Source organism: Hemiscyllium ocellatum, chromosome 2, assembly GCF_020745735.1.
Source record: "Hemiscyllium ocellatum isolate sHemOce1 chromosome 2, sHemOce1.pat.X.cur, whole genome shotgun sequence".
NCBI classification, from domain to species: Eukaryota; Metazoa; Chordata; class Chondrichthyes; order Orectolobiformes; family Hemiscylliidae; genus Hemiscyllium; species Hemiscyllium ocellatum.
This window is the reverse complement of record NC_083402.1, coordinates 94,036,963-94,057,965: the sequence shown is the minus strand read 5'-3', so window position 1 is coordinate 94,057,965 and position 21,003 is coordinate 94,036,963. Positions and strand designations below refer to the sequence as shown.

The 21,003-nt window shown below is 40.4% G+C and overlaps 1 protein-coding gene across 1 annotated transcript in view; it reads left to right on the top strand.

The window, feature by feature from the left end:
- The window catches only part of shc3 (SHC (Src homology 2 domain containing) transforming protein 3), a 298,746-nt gene that overhangs the window by 265,887 nt on the left and 11,856 nt on the right, over positions 1 to 21,003 (top strand). Inside the window, exon 11 of the mRNA XM_060841596.1 lies at positions 13,615 to 13,910. Coding sequence (XP_060697579.1) covers positions 13,615 to 13,910 — 296 coding nt within the window. The remainder of the gene's footprint in view (positions 1 to 13,614; positions 13,911 to 21,003) is intronic.

Sequence of the window (21,003 nt, the reverse complement as noted above, 5' to 3'; positions counted from 1 at the left end):
TTTCAAAATAGTTTATGTGCGATGACTGGCACCCTGTGCCATCGGGAAGTAAATTTCATAAGCACCTCCTTAATCAAATGGAGACAATGCACACAACGAAGTTGAGATACAGATGAGAGAGTTTCTGGTTGGTGTTATGCGTAGCATAAAAGAAGATGGTTGTAATTGTTGGAGGTCAGGTAAAAACAATGACTGCAGATACTGGAAACCAGATTCTGGATTAGTGGTGCTGAAAGAACACAGCAGTTAAGGCAGCATCCGAGGAGCAGTAAAATCGATGTTTCGGGCAAGAGCCCTTCATCAGGAATGATGAAGGGCTTTTGCCCGAAACGTCAATTTCAACTATAGGACATCTCTGCAGGAGTTCCTCAGCATAGCATCATTGGCCCAACCAGCTTTAGTTGCTTCATCAATGACCTTTCCTCCACCATAAGGTCAGAAATGTGAATGTTTGGTGATCACTGCACAATGTTCATGACTCTTCAGATATTGAAACAATCTTGCCCACATGCAACAATACTTGGACACCATTGTGCTAACAGGTGACAAAAACATTTATGCCACATGTGCCAGACAATGGCCATCTCCAACAAAGGAGAATCTAGCTATTGTCCCTTGACATTCAATGGTTTTACCATTGCTGAATCCCCCACTATCATTCTTGGGGTTACCATTGACCATAACCTTAATTGAACCAGTTTCTAAACACTGTAGCTACAAGAACAAGTTGAAACTGGGATTTCTATTGTGAGTACTCACTTCCTGACTCCACAAAGCCTCTCCATCATCTCCAAAGCATAAGTCAGGAGTATGATGAAATATTTTTTGTTTACTTGGATGAGTGCAGCTGTAACAACATTCAATAAGCTCAACACCATCCAGAACGAAGCAGAAGGTAAAACAGATACAAGAGATCTACAACCGCAACAGACGAAATGGTGAATCACCTTAACCAGGCTGTAATACACTAAAGATCAGACCAATCCCATTATTGAAACGTTTGGGCAAGTTAAGGATATTCAGCAGGTAAACGTTCTTTTCAAACTGGAGAGAGAAGAGATCACTTCAAAACCTACATCCTGGATAGAGGGTACGAGAAGGCAAGAGTAGGTGACAACAGCCAGGCCGTTAACTATTATTTATTAATTATTCTCATGATGACCTTGGGAAGTGACAGTAAAGAGCAAAGTCTTTTGAATCAAGAATATGTGCATCCAGTGAGTGAGGAAGCAGTAGTCTTAACACAGGAGTATTATGGCGGCAAATCCTAGCTCACATAGTGAGGTGGCAATAAGCCTCACCAGACAAATCATACCTCATTCTGCATCTTAATTTTCCCTTGTCATGAAGAAGAACTTTCCCAATCAACTTTTCAAGATTGCATCTGACATTTAAAGGTGCTGTTTTTATGATTGGGATTAAAGAAAAGTAGACATTACCTCAAAACTAATTTAGCATCTTGTCAAACGCTGTTTGATTAAAATATTCTACATCCACTTGATCTTCTTTATTGATTAACTAGTTAAATTTTTTTAAAAATTCAATTGATTTCTTCAACATGATTTCCTTTTCATGAATCTATATTATTCTGCTTAATCATACTATAGTTTTTGAAGTGTCCTGTAATTGTATTCCTCACTGTAGTTTCTAGGATTTTGCATGTTAAATTAACTCACTATACTTGTTAGTTTCCAATCTTCCTGCACACAACTCATTAATGTTAGTTATGGATAATTGAGGATCAAACTCTGATTTCTGTGGTAGTTCATTCATTACAGTTTGCCAATCAGAAATCACTGGTTTATGCTGACTTGCTGTTTCCTATTGGACAGTCAATATCAACATCTATGCAAATATATCAGCCAGAATATAATTGTCTCTTGTGGAATGCATTTTATGAGATATTTTATTGAATGAGTATAAAAGCATAAGAAATATGAGCAGAAGTCGGCCATTTGGCCCCTCATATCTGTACTACCATTCTACAAGTTCATGGCTAATCTAGCCCAGGCTTCAGCTCTTCCTTGTGTCTGCTCATTGCAATCCTCAACTTCTTGATATTTGAATAATCTATCTACTTCCTCTTTAAATGCTTTCAGTGATCCAACCTCTACAGTTGTCTGGGATAGAGAGTTCTAGACATTCTTCTATAATTTTAGACATTTGTCTTATGGACCAGATCAGAAACACTCAAAGTGTATTATGGAGAATACCTAGCCCCTAATTTTTACAATTTCTTAAAAGGCAAGTATAAAATGCTATGTCCTAGATATGATTTGATTGATCCACCACTTTAATCAATGCATACTTTATCCTTACAGCACAGTAAAAATGCAACAAAAAAAATTGACATAACTTTACACTATTGAAATACTTAACAAGATATTCTATTATTTAACCATTAATCATTAACTATTCCAATACAGGCAGCATCCCATATATACAGTTTGTCAAAGTTTATTCAGTAACACCTTATTCTTATGTGCTGTTTCTCCCCAGTCCAATAGAAAGAAACACCGAAAGAAACAATCTGCCCCTTTTGATTTTTAAGAAGGAGCCTCTCTGTCTAAGACTTCACCCTAGAAGCAGAGAAATCAAGCTTTCAGCTCCAGCAGCCAGCAAAAACTTTATCAACTGACTAAAAGCAAAACTAAAATCTTCTTGATCTGTGTAGGCCTGACTCCACCCATTCACGATTCTTTTGTCTTACTTTTAAAAAAATACCAGGGAGAACTGAACACTGTTTATTAATTGCCTCTGAAAGTGACAATATGCCTCTGCAAGAGAAATAAGACAAAACATGGCTCTTAAAGGCAGAGTATCGTCATATCTTGGTGAAGAATTATTTCGTTACTATGTCCCCTAGTTCAAGATTCCTCTGACTAGTAGAAACACCTTCTAACCATTCTACCTGTTAAGCTTAATAAGAATCATGCATGTTCCAGAAGGTCATCTGTAATTTTAAACTCTAAGGTATATAGGCCTAAACATTTTAGTAGTTCTTGATAAGTCAGTGCATTCATCACAGAAATCAAAACCAGTGAATCACATTTGAAATACCTTCAGTGCTAGTATGTCTTTTTTTTGAGATGTGGAGACCAAAACTGTACATAGAATTCTGGGTGTGGCTTCTCTAGTATCTGTACAATTGTAAAAAGACTTCCTTTTTATATACCTTATCTTAAAAGTCAAATTTTAATTTGCTTATATTAATCACTTGCTGCCTGTGGAATTATTTTTGCTGAGATTTTCCTTTCATACTTCCAACATTGAACTTCTGAAGGAAACTTGTGCCTGCATTGTCACATACCTGTAATGGAACACATCCTATGTTTTGCTAGTGTTCCATCGAATTGTAAAAGATTTTCCAGTCTTTACACCATAGGATACAATGAATTTATACTCGTTCAAACAAAAATTGTTTATGAACAATTCAGGGAAGTACCATACAAGCAACATGCTCATTTATTCAAATATAAGCTAGCGTATAGAATGGCTATTGTAACAAAGCATCATGACATAATTGTCAAACCAAACTCATCTCCAAACTCCAAGACTTACCTCCCTGCTCTGTAATTGGATCCTCAACTTCCTGACCCGCAGGCTACAACCAATAAGCATAGGCGACAACAGCTTCTCCATGATAATCTTCGACACCGGCACCCTGCAAGCTGCATATTCAGCCCCTTACTAGACTCCTTATACACTCATGACTGCATGGCCAAATTCAGCTCAATTCTATTTAAAATTTGCTGATGACACTACCATAATGGATTGGATCTCAAACAATAAGACAGAGTACAGGAAAGAGATAGACAGCTTAGTGGCATAGTGTAAAGACAACAATCTCTCCCTCAATGTCTGCAAAGCGAGGAGCTGGTCATCAACTTCAGGAAGCAGAGTGGATGACATACCCCATCTTTGTCAATGGTGCTGAGGTGGAACTGGTGTAAAGCTTCAAGTTCCTAGGAGTAAATATTATCAACAATATCTGTCCTGGTCCATCCACATCAATGCTACAATCAAAATACACACTAATGCCTCTACATCCTCTGAAGGCTAAGAAAATTTGGCATTTTCACAATGGCTTACCAATTTTTACAAATGCACTTTAGAAAACGTCCTATCTAAATGCATCATAGCTTGGGAGAGCAACTGCTCTGCCCAAGACTGCAAAACATTATAGAGTTGTGAACACAGCCATCATGAAAACCTTCCTTCCATTGATGATGTCTACACTTCCTGCTGCCTCGGGAAAGCAGCCAACATAATCAAGGATCCCTCTCACCCTGGATATATTGTTTTCCATCCTGTTTCCCGCTGTTATCAGACTTATAAATGGATGTCTCATATCTTGGAGATGATCTTTTTCTGCACCTTCTCTGTAGCTGTAACATTACATCCTGTTCTATTATGTAAGGTATGATTTGAATGGTTAACATGTAAAATAATATGTTTCACTGTTGTTCAGTACATGGGACAATAATAAATTAAATCAAATCAATTCCAGCCAGAACAACCTGATATTTTCCCATTTCAGTCTCTAGTTGTTGCTCAAATAGTTGCAAGGTTTTCACCACAATCACTCTTTCGAAGTATTTATCATTTTCTCAAGAAATAATCTACTGGTTTCAACCCTAAGCATATTATTTACTTGTTTTGTCTAATATGCTGAGTTACCCATGGTTTTCTGTGAATCATTACAGTTTTGAGCTCTTTTTATGAGATGTGAGTGAGTTCCTATTATTCATTACTAATTGCTGTGAAATCTTTAATAAACAATTAGCCAAATCCTCCTCCACTCTTTTTTTTTCTTATCCTATTCTGGGGCTCAGCATTTCTCACCCAGACTTCTAATTTGGGCCTCTTCAGAAATGCAAAGCATACCCGATTTGGGAGTCTTCCATCACAGCTCAGGATCAGCATTGGAGATCCAGCCACAACCTCTTTCCATTTACAGCAGTAACTGCCATATTCCAGGGTTTTAAAACCTAAAGGCATTTTTGTAACCTTTGAAGAGAAGGTAGGTTTACAGGTAAGAGGATGAGAGAGTAAGGGGCAGATGGGGGTTAAGGGGGTAAAGTGGAAGTGGGAAGATACATAGGTAAGGAGATAGGGCAACTGGATGCAGAGATAGGGATTGCAGGTAGGTGTGAAGGGGAGGGCTACAGGAGGTTCAATTGGTGGCAAATAAATGTGTGAGGGGATAGAGTTGTATGTGGATGAAATGCCAGAATGGCAGATAAGTGTGTGAGGGAGTAGACTGATATGTAATCAATGGGATAGAGTTGAAGGTAAGTGAATGGAGAGGAAGGGTACCAGTTGTGTGAGGCTATAAGGGGACAGGTAAATGGGTAGTAAGGTGGCAGGTCAGTGAGAGTGAAGAATCACCATTCATTGAAAGTGGGGTTAGAATGGCAAGAGTGTGAGTGGTTAGGTTGGGACAAGACGGAGTCATGAAAGTGAACATGTCAGGAGCACATTGAGTTGGGGGTGAGTGTCAAATCTGGGGGTTGGTAGTCAGAGAAAGTTTAATTGAGATGGCGTCAAATCTGAGGTTTTGGCTAGGATTGTGTTCCAAGTTGGTGTGGCTGGTTCAGGGATGTTGGGTTGGATGGAGGTGTTGGGTTGGCATATGGATTTCACAACAGGGAATGATTGTTTCGTGGAAGGCTTTTTGAGGGATGGAGTGAGTTTAGGTCAGAGAGTTGTCAGGCTAGCAGGGTACTCGGGTCATTGGAAGGTGGAGAAATTGATCAGGTTAGGTCAGAATGGAAGGGATGGTGTTGAGTCAGTTGTTATCAGCTGAGTGGGGGGATCTAGTAAAGTTGGGTCTAATCTTGTCCAAACAGCATAACAGCCATTTAAAATAAAAATCAGTGGGTAATTCTGCTTTTCAACAAACCAGTTGATCCAAATGTTACAGCGCCTGTATTATGTAGTAGTTTGGGCAGGCAGTGGGAGTTGGAAAATTTTTTTAATCCAATGGATTAAAGGCAAAACAAAATTTGTATGTTTTTCCAGAGTTGACCTGTGTGCATCGTGTACATGACTCCAACCCCAATTTAAGATGTTACTCCACTTATTTGTTACTTTTCTCCTGCCCACCATGACTCAAACACCACACATCCCAAATTCTCCTCCCTAACTTCCTGATACCTTCCTGCCTGAAAACTCCTGAGATTTTCCTGTATCTACAACCCATCTCTGATATCCTTGCAGCTGCAGCAGCATGAGTATAATGTTCCAATGTAGCTGGGACTGCTCACCCACCAGCTTGAGTCCAATCTTCATACCTCACCTGGAATGAAGTTTTGCTGTTCATGGCCTCGTTTAATTGTGGTCTGTTCAAAACTGACTTCTTCCAGAGGTGTTGAACTATACCTGCTTCCACTGTAAAATTCAGCCAATTGCATATGACTGTACATGTTAAGTCAGAATGGGTAGGCTTTGTCAGGTTTCCTGATGAATGTTAATTAGATTTTATGGCAATCTGGCAGTTTCACTTTAGATATCACAACAGGCCATTAAAGACTTTGAACTTAAGGGCTTACTATTGCCAAAATAGTAAGGTACCATGGTGTTCAATTAATCACATGGAACTTTAGCAAATATGTTTCTGCACGCAATGAAGAGACTTTGTTAGCGACGTGGTATTGTTATTTCCTCAATAACTCAAGATTAGTTAAGTAAGGGCCTTTCCAATCTAAAAATGTCAATAAGTACCCTACAAACGTTCATTCCAGCCTAGCACAATACCTGAGGCATCAAAATGGGATCACACCAGGAAAGCCATTTATCAGATGGTTGTTGTACAGATCATTCATAAGTTGAACACCAATGACCCTGTTTTCAAAATTATGATACTTCCTCAATGTCCACTGATCCTCCTATAATGATCGCCAGTGCTTTATGAATCATCATATTAATGTGTTTCAACATTTTGGGATAAGTACCATTCAGTCCCAACTTTGGAGGTTTATATATTTTGACCTCTTTATAATTTTTTGACCGTCCACCTGTCATATCATGAAGTTAGCTTTGATATTCCATTGTTGGAGGAAGACATATTGATGTCTTCCTTTATGAGTACTTTCAGGAAGAAATCACTCAGATTACTAATAAATTTTGCTTATTATCAATTATAAGTTTTCTTGGTCTGTGTGTTCTTGTCACTTCTCTCACAGTGCTCTTGCTGTTATAGTACTGAAATCACTTGTCTTTGCATCAATGTTTATCAGGGTCTCCCTTCCTCACTGATTCCACTTTTAATTTGTTCTTATACAGTTTGAATTTCATCTCAGTGATTTTGTAAAACTTAGAACATTTGCTCAAGATCATGAGGGTGATTATTAAGTAGCTTCTGGATGAGATATGAAGTTGAAGTGAGACTTGAACCATTTTTAAGTTGAAGTCTCATCAGCCTGTTGGTAGAAGGCTGCAAGAGATGAGTCTGTGTTCTATTGCAGCTCAATGTTTTTGGGAGAGTGGAAAATTGACAGATGCTACTGGGCTGGACAATAAGTCTAATGTAAAGTAGAGGTAAAGCAATTCATTCCCCCTTACCAGGATGTAACAGCTTCCTTATCCTCCTCCTTGTTGGTATTGCTTACAAATATCAGGTCAAAGTAAATACTCTCCCTCTTGGCTTTAATGATGTACTCTGGGATGAAGCATTGCATTTATCAGCTCTCACTCTAAACCTCTTTAGTCTCAGAAGTCACACAACACCAGGTTATAGTCCAACAGGTTTATTTGAATTCACACAAGCTTTCAGAGTGCAGCCCTTTCATCAGGTTCATCTTACATATATAAAAACAGCTACTTAATATTGCTAAGTTCTGAACTAAAAGTAAGTGAATTTAGGGGCAACAACGGAGGCTGTTCACAAGTCTTTTAATATATTATCCTGATTTTTAAATCATTTTTTGTCTGTTTTGTTTTGGCTTTTGACAGCTTTCAAATTTTGACAATTACTTCTGTTGTGGGGCACACATTCTTGGCCCATTCTAAAGTAACTATAACAGAAATAGTTATTTTTCATCAATCAAGTTAGAAGAAATAGAGGACCATATGAGGAAGAATCTGTTCAAGCAATAAGGATTTATTTGGCCTTCTTAAAGGGCCCTAATAATGTGCTTTTTTCCATTTTCTCCTGTATACTCCATTCCATTTTTGGGCCTCCTTCACCGCCGGTCCCTCACCACCAGACGCCTGGAGGAAGAACGCCTCATCTTCCGCCTCAGAACACTTCAATCCCAGGGCATCAATGTGGACTTCAACAGCTTCCTCATTTCCCCTTCCCCCACCTCATCCTAGTTTCAAACTTCCAGCTCAGCACTGTCACCATGACTTGTTCGGACTGGTCCAACCTGTCTATCTTCTTTCCCACTCCACCCTCTCCTCCCTGACCTATCACCTTCCTCTCCTCCCCCACTCACCCATTGTACTCTATGCTACTCTCTCCCCACCCCACCCCCTCTAGCTTATCTCTCCATGCTTCCAGCTCACTGCCTTTATTCCTGATGAAGGGCTTTTGCCCGAAACATTGATTTCGCTGCTCATTAGATGCTGCCTGAACTGCTGTGCTCTTCCAGCACAACTGATCCAGAATCTGGTTTCCAGCATCTGCAGTCATTGTTTTTACCTGAGTTCTTAATGCTACTCCTGAAAAAATAAAGTCTGTGTTTGCTATGTTTGGATTAACTATATGTTTTCATCAGCTCCCCCATGCTGTACTGCTGTTACCCTGCTCCTCCAGTCAAGAACAAAAACTCTCAAAAAGTGAAGTCTCTTTCCTCACCACCCCGTCAATAAGTACCCTACAAACATTCATTCCAGTGTAGCACAATACCTGAGGCATCAAAATGGGATCACACCAGGAAGACATTTGGGAAGAGGTTCCTGATGGGGAGAATACAAGACTCTCCATTTCCCTGACTGAAAAACATAAACCAATTGAAATCTGAGAGGATGTGGGTTCCACCCAATATTGAGCCCTGACAACAGGGCTCTGTCTTATGCTTTGCCTGTCAGGAGAAAATTAGGACAAAGCTATTTACAAATTTCGGGATTACAATGATGTGCTTGATTTTTATTATTCTCACTTAGAATATCTAGATTGAAAGAAATCTATTTACCAAGACACTGCAATGAATTCTTCTGGTCACTATATACATTTGCTGATCAAAGGAAATACCAACTGGAAGAATTTTTCTTGCATGCAGTGCAGCTACAACTTTATTCTCTACCTGAGAAAGTGAAAATTATGGGGTAAGGCCACAAGCAAACAGTAGAATTCGGATTTGATCAATTATCCTACATATGACTCCAGACCCACAGCAATATGGTTCATTCTTAACTGCCCTCTGGACAATTAGGGATGGGCAACAAATGCTACCTGGCCAGCGACACCTTTATCCCATGAATGAATAATAAAAAAATCCTATCAGTTTACTTTCAATCATTAGCAATGTGATGAAAGATATTGAATGGGGTGCCTATCAAATAAGCTGCATTCTTCTCGAAGCCTACAAGCCTTTTATTGAGTTATTGAAGTTACATTTACACAGGCAGGGAGGGAATATTTCATTATACTCCTGATTTATATCTTATAGAGGGTGGTCAGATGATCAGTGCTTTGAGAGTCAGGAAGTGAGTTACTTGCTGCAGAATTCCCAGCCTCTCAACCTGCTTTTCTAGCCACAGCAGTTGTGGTTCAGGTTTCAGGGCTGATAAGGATATCCAGTGTGAAGCGTTAGAGGTCCTCTTGTAGGAGAGGTCAGTATGTGGTGCTTTTGTGGCATGACTTTCTTTGCTACTTATTAGCCCAACAGTTTTCTAGGACTTGTTGCTTATTTGGCGTAGACTGCCTCATTATATGAGGAGTTGAAAATAGAACTGAAAGTTGTGCAATATTCATTGAACCATCCCACTTTCTGCTTGGGAATATGATGCCGCTAAAGATTGTAGGGCCTAGGATACTGTTTTGAGGAACTCTTATGGTGATTTCCTAAGACTGAGATGTTTGGTCACCAAAAGCCTCAATTATCTTTGTCCTAGGTTTGCGTCCAACTAGTGGAGGGTTTTCTTATGACTCCCAATCCCATTCCCATTGACAGGGTCGCCTGGCAGTACTTAATCAACAATAATCTGCTCATTAATCTGCTCAGCATAGGTTCTGCCAGTGTGACTTAGTTCCAGACTTGATTACAATTTTGTTCCAAGATCAGAATTCCAGAGGCAAAGTGGAAATTACTGGCCTTGATGTCAAGGTGGCATTTGACTGATTGTGGCATAAAGGAAATTTAGTATAATTGAAGTCATTGGGAGTGAGGAGGAAATCGTTTACTGATTGTAGCTTTTGGCAGCCAATTATCTCAGTCTCAGAAAATCACTATAGGAGCTCTTCAAAAGTAGTATCCTCTGCCTCACAACCTTTAGCTGCTTCATATCCTCTAGCACAAAGTGGGAATGTTCAATGAATATTGCACAGTTTTTCATTCCATTCTCAACTCCTCAGATAATGAGGCAGTCAATGCCACATGCAACAACTCCTAGAAAACACCTAGGCTTGTGCTAATAAGTAGAAAGGAAAAATCATGCCACACGAGCACCATTTAGTGACTTCTCCTGCAAGAAGGAATCTAACCCTTAACATTCAATGGCCTTATCATCACTGAATCCTCCACCATAAATCCTGTGGCCAGAAAAACAAATTAATGTACTGGCAGGTGGGACTAGATTGGGTTGGGATATCTGGTCGGCATGGACAAGTTGGACCGAAGGGTTTGTTTCCATGCTGTACATCTCTATGACTCTGTGATGTTCGGGGCTTGGGAATTCTGCAGCAGAGTCCTCATCTCCTGCCTTCCATTCCTTTCTTCATTTGTCCAACATTATAAGGCACAATCCATGTGTATGATGGAATACTCTCCATCTGCCTGTCTCAATGTAACTCCAACAAACTCAAGAAGCTTGTAGGTCTCGATAGGTATGTACCAGTCAGGCATGGTGTAAAGGGCCTTGTGAGGCAGCCGTGGTTTAGTAAGGAATTGGAGTCCCTTGTGAAAGGGAAGAAGGCGGCATATGTAAAGATGAGGCGTGAAGGTTCAGTAGGGGTGATTGAGAGTTATAAGGTAGCCAGGAAGGAGCTAAAGAGGGAGCTAAGAAAAGCGAGAAGGGGACATGAAAAGTCTTTAGCTGGTAGGATTAGGGAAAACCCAAAGGCTTTCTATAGGTATGTCAAGAATAAAAGGATGACTAGGGTAGGTATCGGTCCAGTCAAGGATAGTAGTGGGAAGTTGTGTGTGGAGGCGGAGGAGATTGGAGAGACATTAAATCAGTACTTTTCATCAGTATTCACTCAGGAACAGGACACTGTTGCTGATGTGAATATGGAATCACAAATAATTAGAATGGATGCCCTGGAAATATGCAGGGAAGAGGTTTTGGGAATATTGGAAAGGATGAATATAGATAAGTCTCCTGGGCCTGATGGCATTTACCCCAGGATCCTATGGGAAGCTAGGGAGGAGATAGCAGAGCCATTGGCCTGGATTTTTATGTCGTCATTGTCAACGGGAATAGTACCAGAGGACTGGAGGATAGCGAATGTGGTCCCATTGTTCAAGAAAGGGAGTAGGGATAGCCCTAGTAACTATAGGCCAGTGAGTCTGACTTCAGTGGTGGGCAAAGTCTTAGAGAGAATGGTAAGGGATAAGATTTATGAACATCTGGGTAGGAATAACGTGATCAGGGATAGCCAGCATGGTTTTGTGAAGGGCAGGTCGTGCCTCACAAACCTTATTGAGTTCTTTGAGAAGGTGACTAAGGAAGTGGATGAGGGTAAAGCAGTAGATGTTGTGTATATGGATTTTAGTAAGGCGTTCGATAAGGTTCCCCATGGTAGGCTAATGCTAAAACTTCGGAGGTATGGCATTGAGGATACATTAGAGGTTTGGATTAGGAATTGGCTGGCTGGAAGGAGACAGAGGGTAGTAGTTGATGGATTATGTTCATCTTGGAGCGCAGTTACTAGCGGTGTACCACAAGGATCTGTTTTGGGACCATTGCTTTTTGTTATCTTTATAAATGATCTAGAGGAAGGACTTGAAAGCTGGGTAAGCAAGTTTGCGGATGACACGAAAGTCGGTGGAGTTGTGGATAGTGAGGAAGGAAGTGGTAGGTTACAGCGGGATATAGATAAGTTGCAGAGCTGGGCGGAAATGTGGCAAATGGAATTCAATGTAGCTAAGTGCGAAGTCGTTCACTTTGGTAGGAATAACAAGATGATGGATTACTGGGCTAATGGTAGGCTACTTGGTAGTGTGGATGAGCAGAGGGATCTTGGTGTCTATGTACACAGATCTCTGAAAGTTGCCACCCAGGTAAATAGTGCTGTGAGGAAGGCATATGGTGTACTGGGCTTTATTGGCAGAGGAATTGAGTTCCGGAGTCCTGAGGTCATGTTGCAGTTGTATAAGACTCTGGTGAGGCCTCATCTGGAGTATTGTGTGCAGTTTTGGTCGCCATACTATAGGAAGGATGTGGAAGCTTTAGAACGAGTGCAGAGGAGGTTTACCAGGATGTTGCCTGGAATGGTAGGAAAATCTTATGAGGAAAGGCTGAGGCACTTGGGGCTGTTCTCATTGGAGAAGAGAAGGTTTAGGGGAGATCTGATAGAAGTGTATAAGATGATTAGGGGTTTAGATAGGGTAGATACTAAGAACCTTTTACCGCTAATGGAGTCAGGTGTTACTAGGGGACATAGCTTTAAATTAAGGGGTGGTAGGTATAGGACAGATGTTAGGGGTAGATTCTTCACACAGCGGGTTGTGAGTTCATGGAATGCCCTGCCCGTATCAGTGGTGAACTCTCCTTCTTTATGTTCATTTAAGCGGGCATTGGATAGGCATTTGGAAGTTATTGGGCTAGTATAGGTTAGGTAGGACTCGGTCGGCGCAACATCGAGGGCCGAAGGGCCTGTACTGCGCTGTATCCTTCTATGTTCTATATGTTCTATGTCTCCAGAACAAAGCAGACCATTTACAGTAATAGGCATCCCATCCAACATCTTCACTCACTCCACCAATGGTGCACTATGCAATAGCATTCTTCAAAAACAAAATGTAATGCAACCCAACTTGGCAAGATTGCTTTGGCAGCAACTCCCAAACCAGTGACCTCTACTACCTAGTAGCATTTGTATTAGAACAACGCCATCTTCCACCACACACCATTTTGACTTGGAAATATTTCACAATTCTTTCATTCTCACAAGGTTAACCTCCAAGAATACCTCTCTAATATCATTCTGGGTATGCCTTCATCGTATGGTTGACAACAGATCAGGAAAGCAGTTGATAGCCCCTTTATCAAGAAAATTAGAGATAGTTAATACATTTTAACCTTGTCAGCACCGCCCAAACCCATATTCATAAATTGGACTAAAACGTTCCACCATCATAGTAATTGCAAACTAGGTTAATGATTACAAGATATGGTTCTTTTTTCTATTGGAAAGAATGCAGATGAAGAAGAATGAACTGATGGAGCAAAACTGCCCAATGGATAACTTAATATTATGTTTGTTTCTTGTCTCCACTATAACAGAACCATTTGAAGATGCTTTGAAACTTCAAACAGACGGGCAATTTTCAAACAAACCTTTATCTCTTCCAAATGACAGTCCTCATTTCTCTAAGACAACCACAGAAACAGTAAAGGAATGCCTTGAGGAGGAACCATGGTATCATGGAGAAATGAGCAGAAAGGATGCAGAACAGCTCCTCACAACTGATGGTGACTTTCTGGTTAGAAAAAGTACGACCAACCCTGGATCCTATGTATTAACAGGCATGCATAATGGTCAGTCTAAGCATCTCCTCCTGGTAGACCCGGAAGGAATTGTAAGTAATCACACTGAAAACATGAAATGTTAATAGTCTAACTTTCTGAAATTCTGGGATAAGTGACTACATCTAGTCTTAAAATTTTCTTCTCAGGGATCTGTATTACACAACAGAATGCATTGAATTTTTACTTGCTTAGTGGTAATTTCAAACAAACTTAGCACAGAGATCATGTTTTTAATGCTTAAATCTGAATGCAAAAATGATAGCAAAACAATATGAAATGGGAGTAGGCCCTTCTGTCCTTCAAACCAGCTTCCATTCAAAAGGTCATGACTGATCTTAAACCTTAATTGCATCTTGTTATCTTCCTTTATCACTTGATTTGACAGTATCTAAAAGTATATTAGTCTTTGTTTTGAATATCCTCAACATGCAGACATCCATAACTTTCTGGAGCAGAAATTTCCAAGAATTTGCAATACTTCCAGTGGAAAATATATGCCTCATCCTCTTCCTAAAGAAGTGACCCTTTATTCTAACACCATAAGCCTTAGTTCTATGTTCCCCAGCCATAGAAACTTTCTGCTCACATCTACCCTGTAAAGCTCTTGAAGAATTAATTCAATGGACCGAAAATTGATTTTTTTTTGGCAAAGTCCGGGTTGAGTCGTGGTTCTTGGATTTTTTTTTACACTGGAAAGCTTTCTGAGTTGTCTTGCGGTGTCTTCCCAAACCTAGCTCATTAACTGCTCACTCCCTATGGTGTCCCTTATGTTTGATTCCAGCCCCACATAGTAATTCCTTCCTATCAGCAAAATCATGAATCGTCAATCACCTATTTGCGCCGTAAAAATAAGTTACTAATCGTTCAAAATCCATGGGCAAAACTTGCCTACGTGTAACCACCTTCACTCATGCAGTAACCTTGCTCTCGCCGTCCGCCTGTTCCGGTATGCAGCTGTTCCCCTCAACCCTCCACGAGCAAGGGTAGCGGTGCTCGGGAGGATGAACTGGTTGAGGACATCTGTTAGATGGCGTTGGAGGAGAGTGGCTGGGACGGAGGCACAGCAACACCATCCTCCCTCTCCCACACCCATAACTCTCCCACCAACACCCAGCCCTGATGCACAGAACCTCTCGCTTTTATCGGTAAGTTACAATACGCTATAATTGAAATGTTTTATCGTTTTAATTTTAATCTTTCAAATCTTTTTAATTAAATATTTAATTTCAGATTTTTCAGTGTTTACTGTTTTAACCCGAAAAAATAATATTGGGGTCCAGGAACCTAACCCTATTTTTACCATAATTTGTTAAGCTGGGCACTCGCGAATTCATCGTTCGCATGGATTTTCAGGAACGGAACACTTGTGGATCCAGAGGAATGACTGTATTATCCCACTCTCCTCCTAGTCCAATCTGTTACTGCTGGAATATCCTGGAATTGGGCTGCATCCCTTACACCCACACCATCTTTAAAAGCACAAGGACCAACACTGTCAGTAGAGAGCTGTCCTGCACATTTTTGAATTTCCCTTGGACGCAGCAAAAAAGGGAGAAATCGGGGCCCCGTTTTGCAGACAGGGACCTGGAGGTTCTGATGGATGGAGTGGTGTAGACGCGTTTCCTCCTTCCTCCCAGAGCCAGCAGAGAGGGCCAACAACACCAGATCATGCTGGCCCTGTACAAGGTGGCTATCTGGGGTTAAAGCAGTCTCAGCACTCTCTACTCTGTCAGCGTAAGTAACATTCCTTTTCTCCAATACCTCACACTCACTCGATCTCTGCTGCTGAACCCCTACCCTCACCAAGACAGTGGTCTACCATTCTCACTTATTGCTTGTAACATCCTCCCTCAGTCACTGTCACCCTGACAGCACTAACATTGCATACCTTCTACACTGTAGAACACTTCCCACCTGCACCAAAACAATTAAGCCAACACTTCCATCTCCCTTAATACCTGCCTCTCTCTCATTCCAGGAAGATACTAATACCCAAGAGAACATAAAGAGTCAAGATGGGTGTGTGTTGCCTGACATACATCTCCTCAGCCCTATGTGGAAAAGATCCAGAATTCTGACCACGCTGCTGACAATGTCAAACCCTCTAGATTGGTATCAGAGTGTCTCCTTAGCTTAGAATGCAGTGACATCCTGAATAAAGGAATTAACTTGAGGACTGAGGTCTGCTGACAACCATGACAAGTGCACTGCCTTTGTATGTACGCTAAATGGCAAGGCAGGACAGAAATAACATGAATGAAAAGGTGTGGTACTGGAAAAGCACGACCAGTCAGGCAGCATCCGAGAAGAAGCAGAGCTGGCATTTCGAGCATAAGCTTCTCATCCCTGATGAAGAACTTATGCTTGAAACATCAATTTGCCCGCTCGTCAGATGTGCCTGACTTGCCGTGCTTTTCCAGCAGTACACGTTTTGACTCTGATCTCCAGCATCTGCAGTCCTCATTCCTCTAGAAATAATATGAGTGTTGTATCACTGGCTGTAGGTTTAAAGTGCAAAAAGGCAATGCAAAACAAGGATCCATTTTATTTAATTCATTTGCAGGATACAGGCATTGCTGGCAGGGTCTGCATTTGTTGCCCAAATTGCCCTTGAAAAGATGGTAGTTCAGTTGGTGTAAGGAGACCCACAATGCTGTTAGGGAGGGAGATCCACAATTTTGGCCCTGTAACACTAAAAGGGTGGCAATATATTTCCAAGTAAGGATGGTGAATGGTTTGGAGGGGAACTTGCATGTCCCATAATTGCTGTCCTTGTCCCTGTGGATATTAATGGTTGGGAACTTAGAAGGTGCTCCATAAGTATCTTGGTGAAATTTTGCAGTGCATCTCCCAGATGTTTGTGAATGTGGTGCCAAGTACCCTTTATCCTGGTCATTCTCAAGCTTCTTGTAATAAGTACTCAAATTGTACTTATCTGGCATACAATTGTTTTGCCCGAAGCTGTCATGAGGTCAGAAGTTCAGTGTCCCTGGCTGAACCCAAATTGAGTTTTACTGAGCAGTTTAGTAGAGTTAGAGAGTCATTGAAATATTCAGCATGGAAACATAACCTTCGGTCAATCTTGTATATGCTGACCAGATATCCCAAAGAAATCTTGTCCCATTTGGCCAATATCTCTCTAAACCTTTTCAATTCATGTACCCAACCAGATGCCTTTTAAATGTTGTAATTGTACCAGCTCCACCACTTCCTCTGGCAGCTCATTCCATGCATACACCACCCTCTGCGTGAAAAAGTTGCCCCTAAGATCGGTCTTAAAGCTTTTTTCTCTCACCCTAAACCTATGCCCTCTAGTTTTGAATGCCCCACTCCAGGGAAGAGATGTTGTCTATAAACCCTATCCATGCTCCTCATGATTTTATAAACCTCTATAAGGTCACCCCTTAGTGTTTAATACTCCAGGAAACGTAACCCCAGTCGATTCAGCCTCTCCCTATAGCTCAAACCCTCCAACCCTGGTAACATGCTTGTAAATCTTTTCTGAACGTTTTCATCACTCCTATAGCAGAGAGACTAGAATTGCATGCAGTATTCCAATAGTGGCCTAACCAACATGACCTCCCGACTCCTATACTCATTGCACTAACTAATAAAGGCATACTAAATGCCTTCTTCACTATCCTATGTACCGGCAACTCAATTTTCAAAGAACTATGAACCTGTGCTCCAAGGTCCCTTTGTTCAGCTACACTCGCCAGGATCTTACCATTAAGTGTATAAGTCCTGCCCAGATTTACCTTTCCAAAATGCAGCACCTCACATTTATCTAAATTAATCTCCATCTACCACCCTTTGGCACAATTAATCAAACTCCTGTTGTACTCTGACATAGCTTTTGACGCTGTACATTACACCTCCAATTTTGGTTTCATCTGCAAACTTACTCAGCATACCTCTAGTTATATAAATAATGAAAAGCTGTGAACCCAGTATCAATCCTTGTGGTACACCACTGGTCACAGGCCTCTAGTCTGAAAAGCACCCATTCACAATCACCCTCTGTCTTCTATCTTCGAGCCAGTTCTGTATCCAAATGGCTAGTTCTCCCTACATTCCATATGATCTAACCTTGCTAACCAGTCTCCCATGAAGAACCTTGTTGAGCACCTTACTGAAGTCCATATAGATCACATCCACTCCTCTGCCCTCATCAATCCTCTTTGTTGCTTCATCAAGAAGTTCAACCAAGTTAGTGGGGCATAATTTCCATTGCACAAAGCCATGTCAACTATCCCTAATCAGTCCTTGCCTTTCCAAATTTATTTAAATCCTGCCCCTTAGGATTCCCTCCAACAAATAGGGTTAGCATTGCAACCTCACAGCACCAAGGTCCCAGTTCGATTCTAGCCTTGGGCGATTGTCTGCGTGGAGTTTGCACATTCTCCTCGTGTCTGCGTGGGTTTCCTCTGGGTGCTCCGGTTTCTCCCCACAATCCAAAGATATGTAGGTCAGGTTAATTGGCCGTGCTAAATTGCCCATATTGCTAAATTGTTAGGTGCATTAGTCAGAGGGAGGTGGGTCTGGATTGGTTACTCTTCAGAGGGTCGGTGTGGACTGGTTGGGCCAAAGGGCCTCTTTCCACGCTGTAGTGAATCTAAAAAAAAACTTGCCCACCACTGAGGTCAGGCTCACTGGTCTATAGTTTCCTGGATTTTCCTTACCACCTTTTTAAAATAGTGGCACCACATTCATTTTTCTTAGAACAAATTTCGATGTCCAGAGATACTTGAAATCCAACAGCAAAGGCAACAGCTGTGCAGATTCACTGCTGGGTCAGACAGCAATGTAGGTCTTTCTTTGTTTGAATCACATCCCACTGTTTTTGTCTCCCTTCCTTTTTAAATTGTTGCTGTTTTGATCTTTTTCCCTCTAAGTTTAAAAACAGTGCAACAGTTTATGAAACAGTAATTACTGCTCCTAGAATTTGAGGAAATCAGCTCCAAATGCCTAAAAAAAAGCAGTTCTTATAGCCACAATGTTTTTCCCATCCTCCATCTTGGATTGTCCAGAATCCTTTTCTAAAGAAGTGAGCCTGATGGCATTGTTAATGACACCTTCCAATACCTTATTGATAATTAAAAGTAGACTCATGGAATGGTAATTGTCAGGTTGCATTTGTCCTGCATTTTGTGTAGAGGACATACATGGACAAATTTCCACATTGTCAGGTAAATACCAGTGTTTCAGCTGTACTTGTAAAAAAATGAACAAGTCTGTCCCCTGCTGACCTGAAGAAAAATAACAAAGAAGTGAAATCAAGCATGTAACTTTTGAGCAGGTACTGTCACACACAGGTACAGAGATAAAAGGGAATAGTGTCCAGTATGAAAAGAAGATGAAGGTATGTATTATTTACAGTCCTTGAAAAATAAGATATGCACCTACTGATGGTTCAAGAACCCAATTAACCAGTGGTGATTGCTGCATTTGTCTTTTAAGTTCTTGACTTCACAATGTTTCTTTCCCTTCAGTGCTTTAACCTGTTTTTTTTTCCTCCTTGAGAATCAGAGAAAAACATTCTTCAGCCTGTGCACAGGTCCACTGTCTACAATCCATCATATCTACTCTATCACAAAAGAACTTCTTAAAATAGCATCTTTTTATATGCTATGTGGTTATTAGTTATGTCCAGGCTTGATAATCATTGGAGATGTTTTCATTTACAAATTTGCAGATTCTCACAATGGTTTAAAACAAAATAGGAGGTAAGGACTTTTCTACATCCGCTATGGGGGTTGTGCTTATTTCAAGGATCTGAGTAAAACATTAATTTCAGCTGAGACTGGTTTTAGCTTAATCCATGTTGGTTTCATTAAACATAACAAAACTGTGTGGTCAAGTGAAGCCTGTGACCACCTTAAGTAGACGTTTTGAATCTCATTTTAAAGCCATTTCAGACATGCAAGTCCCAAGCATAATTCAAATTATGGAATTCAAATATTAATATCTAATATTTTGTTTCATAATGACAATAGTCTTCGGCAAATGCATTTGGTAAATATCAGTGATCAATATGGTGGTTATGGAATATATTGAGATAATTTAATGCCATTTGCTATTTGGCTCATGAACAATAAACAAACAATATCTATAAAAACAAAAAATGTGCTGGAAGTGCTCAGCAGGTCAGGCGGCATATGTGAATATAGAAGCAGGAATAGGCTATTCAGCTCTTTGACATTGCTCTGCCATTCAATAAAACCCTGATTGATCTAATAATGATCTCTATCCACATTCCTGTACAATCCCATAATCATTGACTTTCTTGTCTATCAAAATTCTATCTACCTTAGCTTTGAATTAATTCAATGACCCAGACTTCACTTTCTTTTTGAAAATTCCATATTTTAAGAATGCTAAGTCAGGAAAAGCTTCTCTTCAGATCTATCTTTAAAGAGAGACCTGTTATTCTTAAACTGTAACCCTTAGTTCTAGTCTCCATCACAAGAGAAGACATCCTCCTGACATTCAACTGATCTTAGGCAATAGAACTGTTCATCCTTGGAATGAGTTGAGTAAATCTTCCTGAGCTGTATCTACTTTGTCCTTTTCCAAAAAAAGACCAAAGCTGACCATGGTTCTCAAGATGTGATCTTATTAAGGCCCTGTAAATCTGCAGTAGAACTTCCCTATTTTTCTATTTCATTCCCTTTGCAATAAACACAAATAATCCATTTCTCATCCTAATCCCTTACTGTACCTACATACTAACATTCATCTGCCAGAACACCTAGATTCCTGAATACCACAGGGTCTGAAATCTCTGTGGAGAGAAAATAAAAGATATTTCTGGTAAAGATGATCTTTTATCAGGACACAAAAAAGAAAAGAATAGAGCAGTTCTGCTCAAAGGCCGTCTCAACCTGAAATGTTAACCTTGTTTATCTCCATGTTGCAACCTGCCCTGTTATCTGTTTCCAGCATTTTTAAAAAGATTTCCGGCTGTTATGATCCCCTTTGATGCTATAACTGGACAGCTAATGAAAATGACTTGAATCATCTTTTTTAAAAAATTTCATAAGGTGGTCTTTCACTAAAACACATACGCACAATTCTGCAGATTTGGTCTTAAGAATAAAACTGAAGTCTATTACACAAAAAAAATGAAGATAAAATAGTATA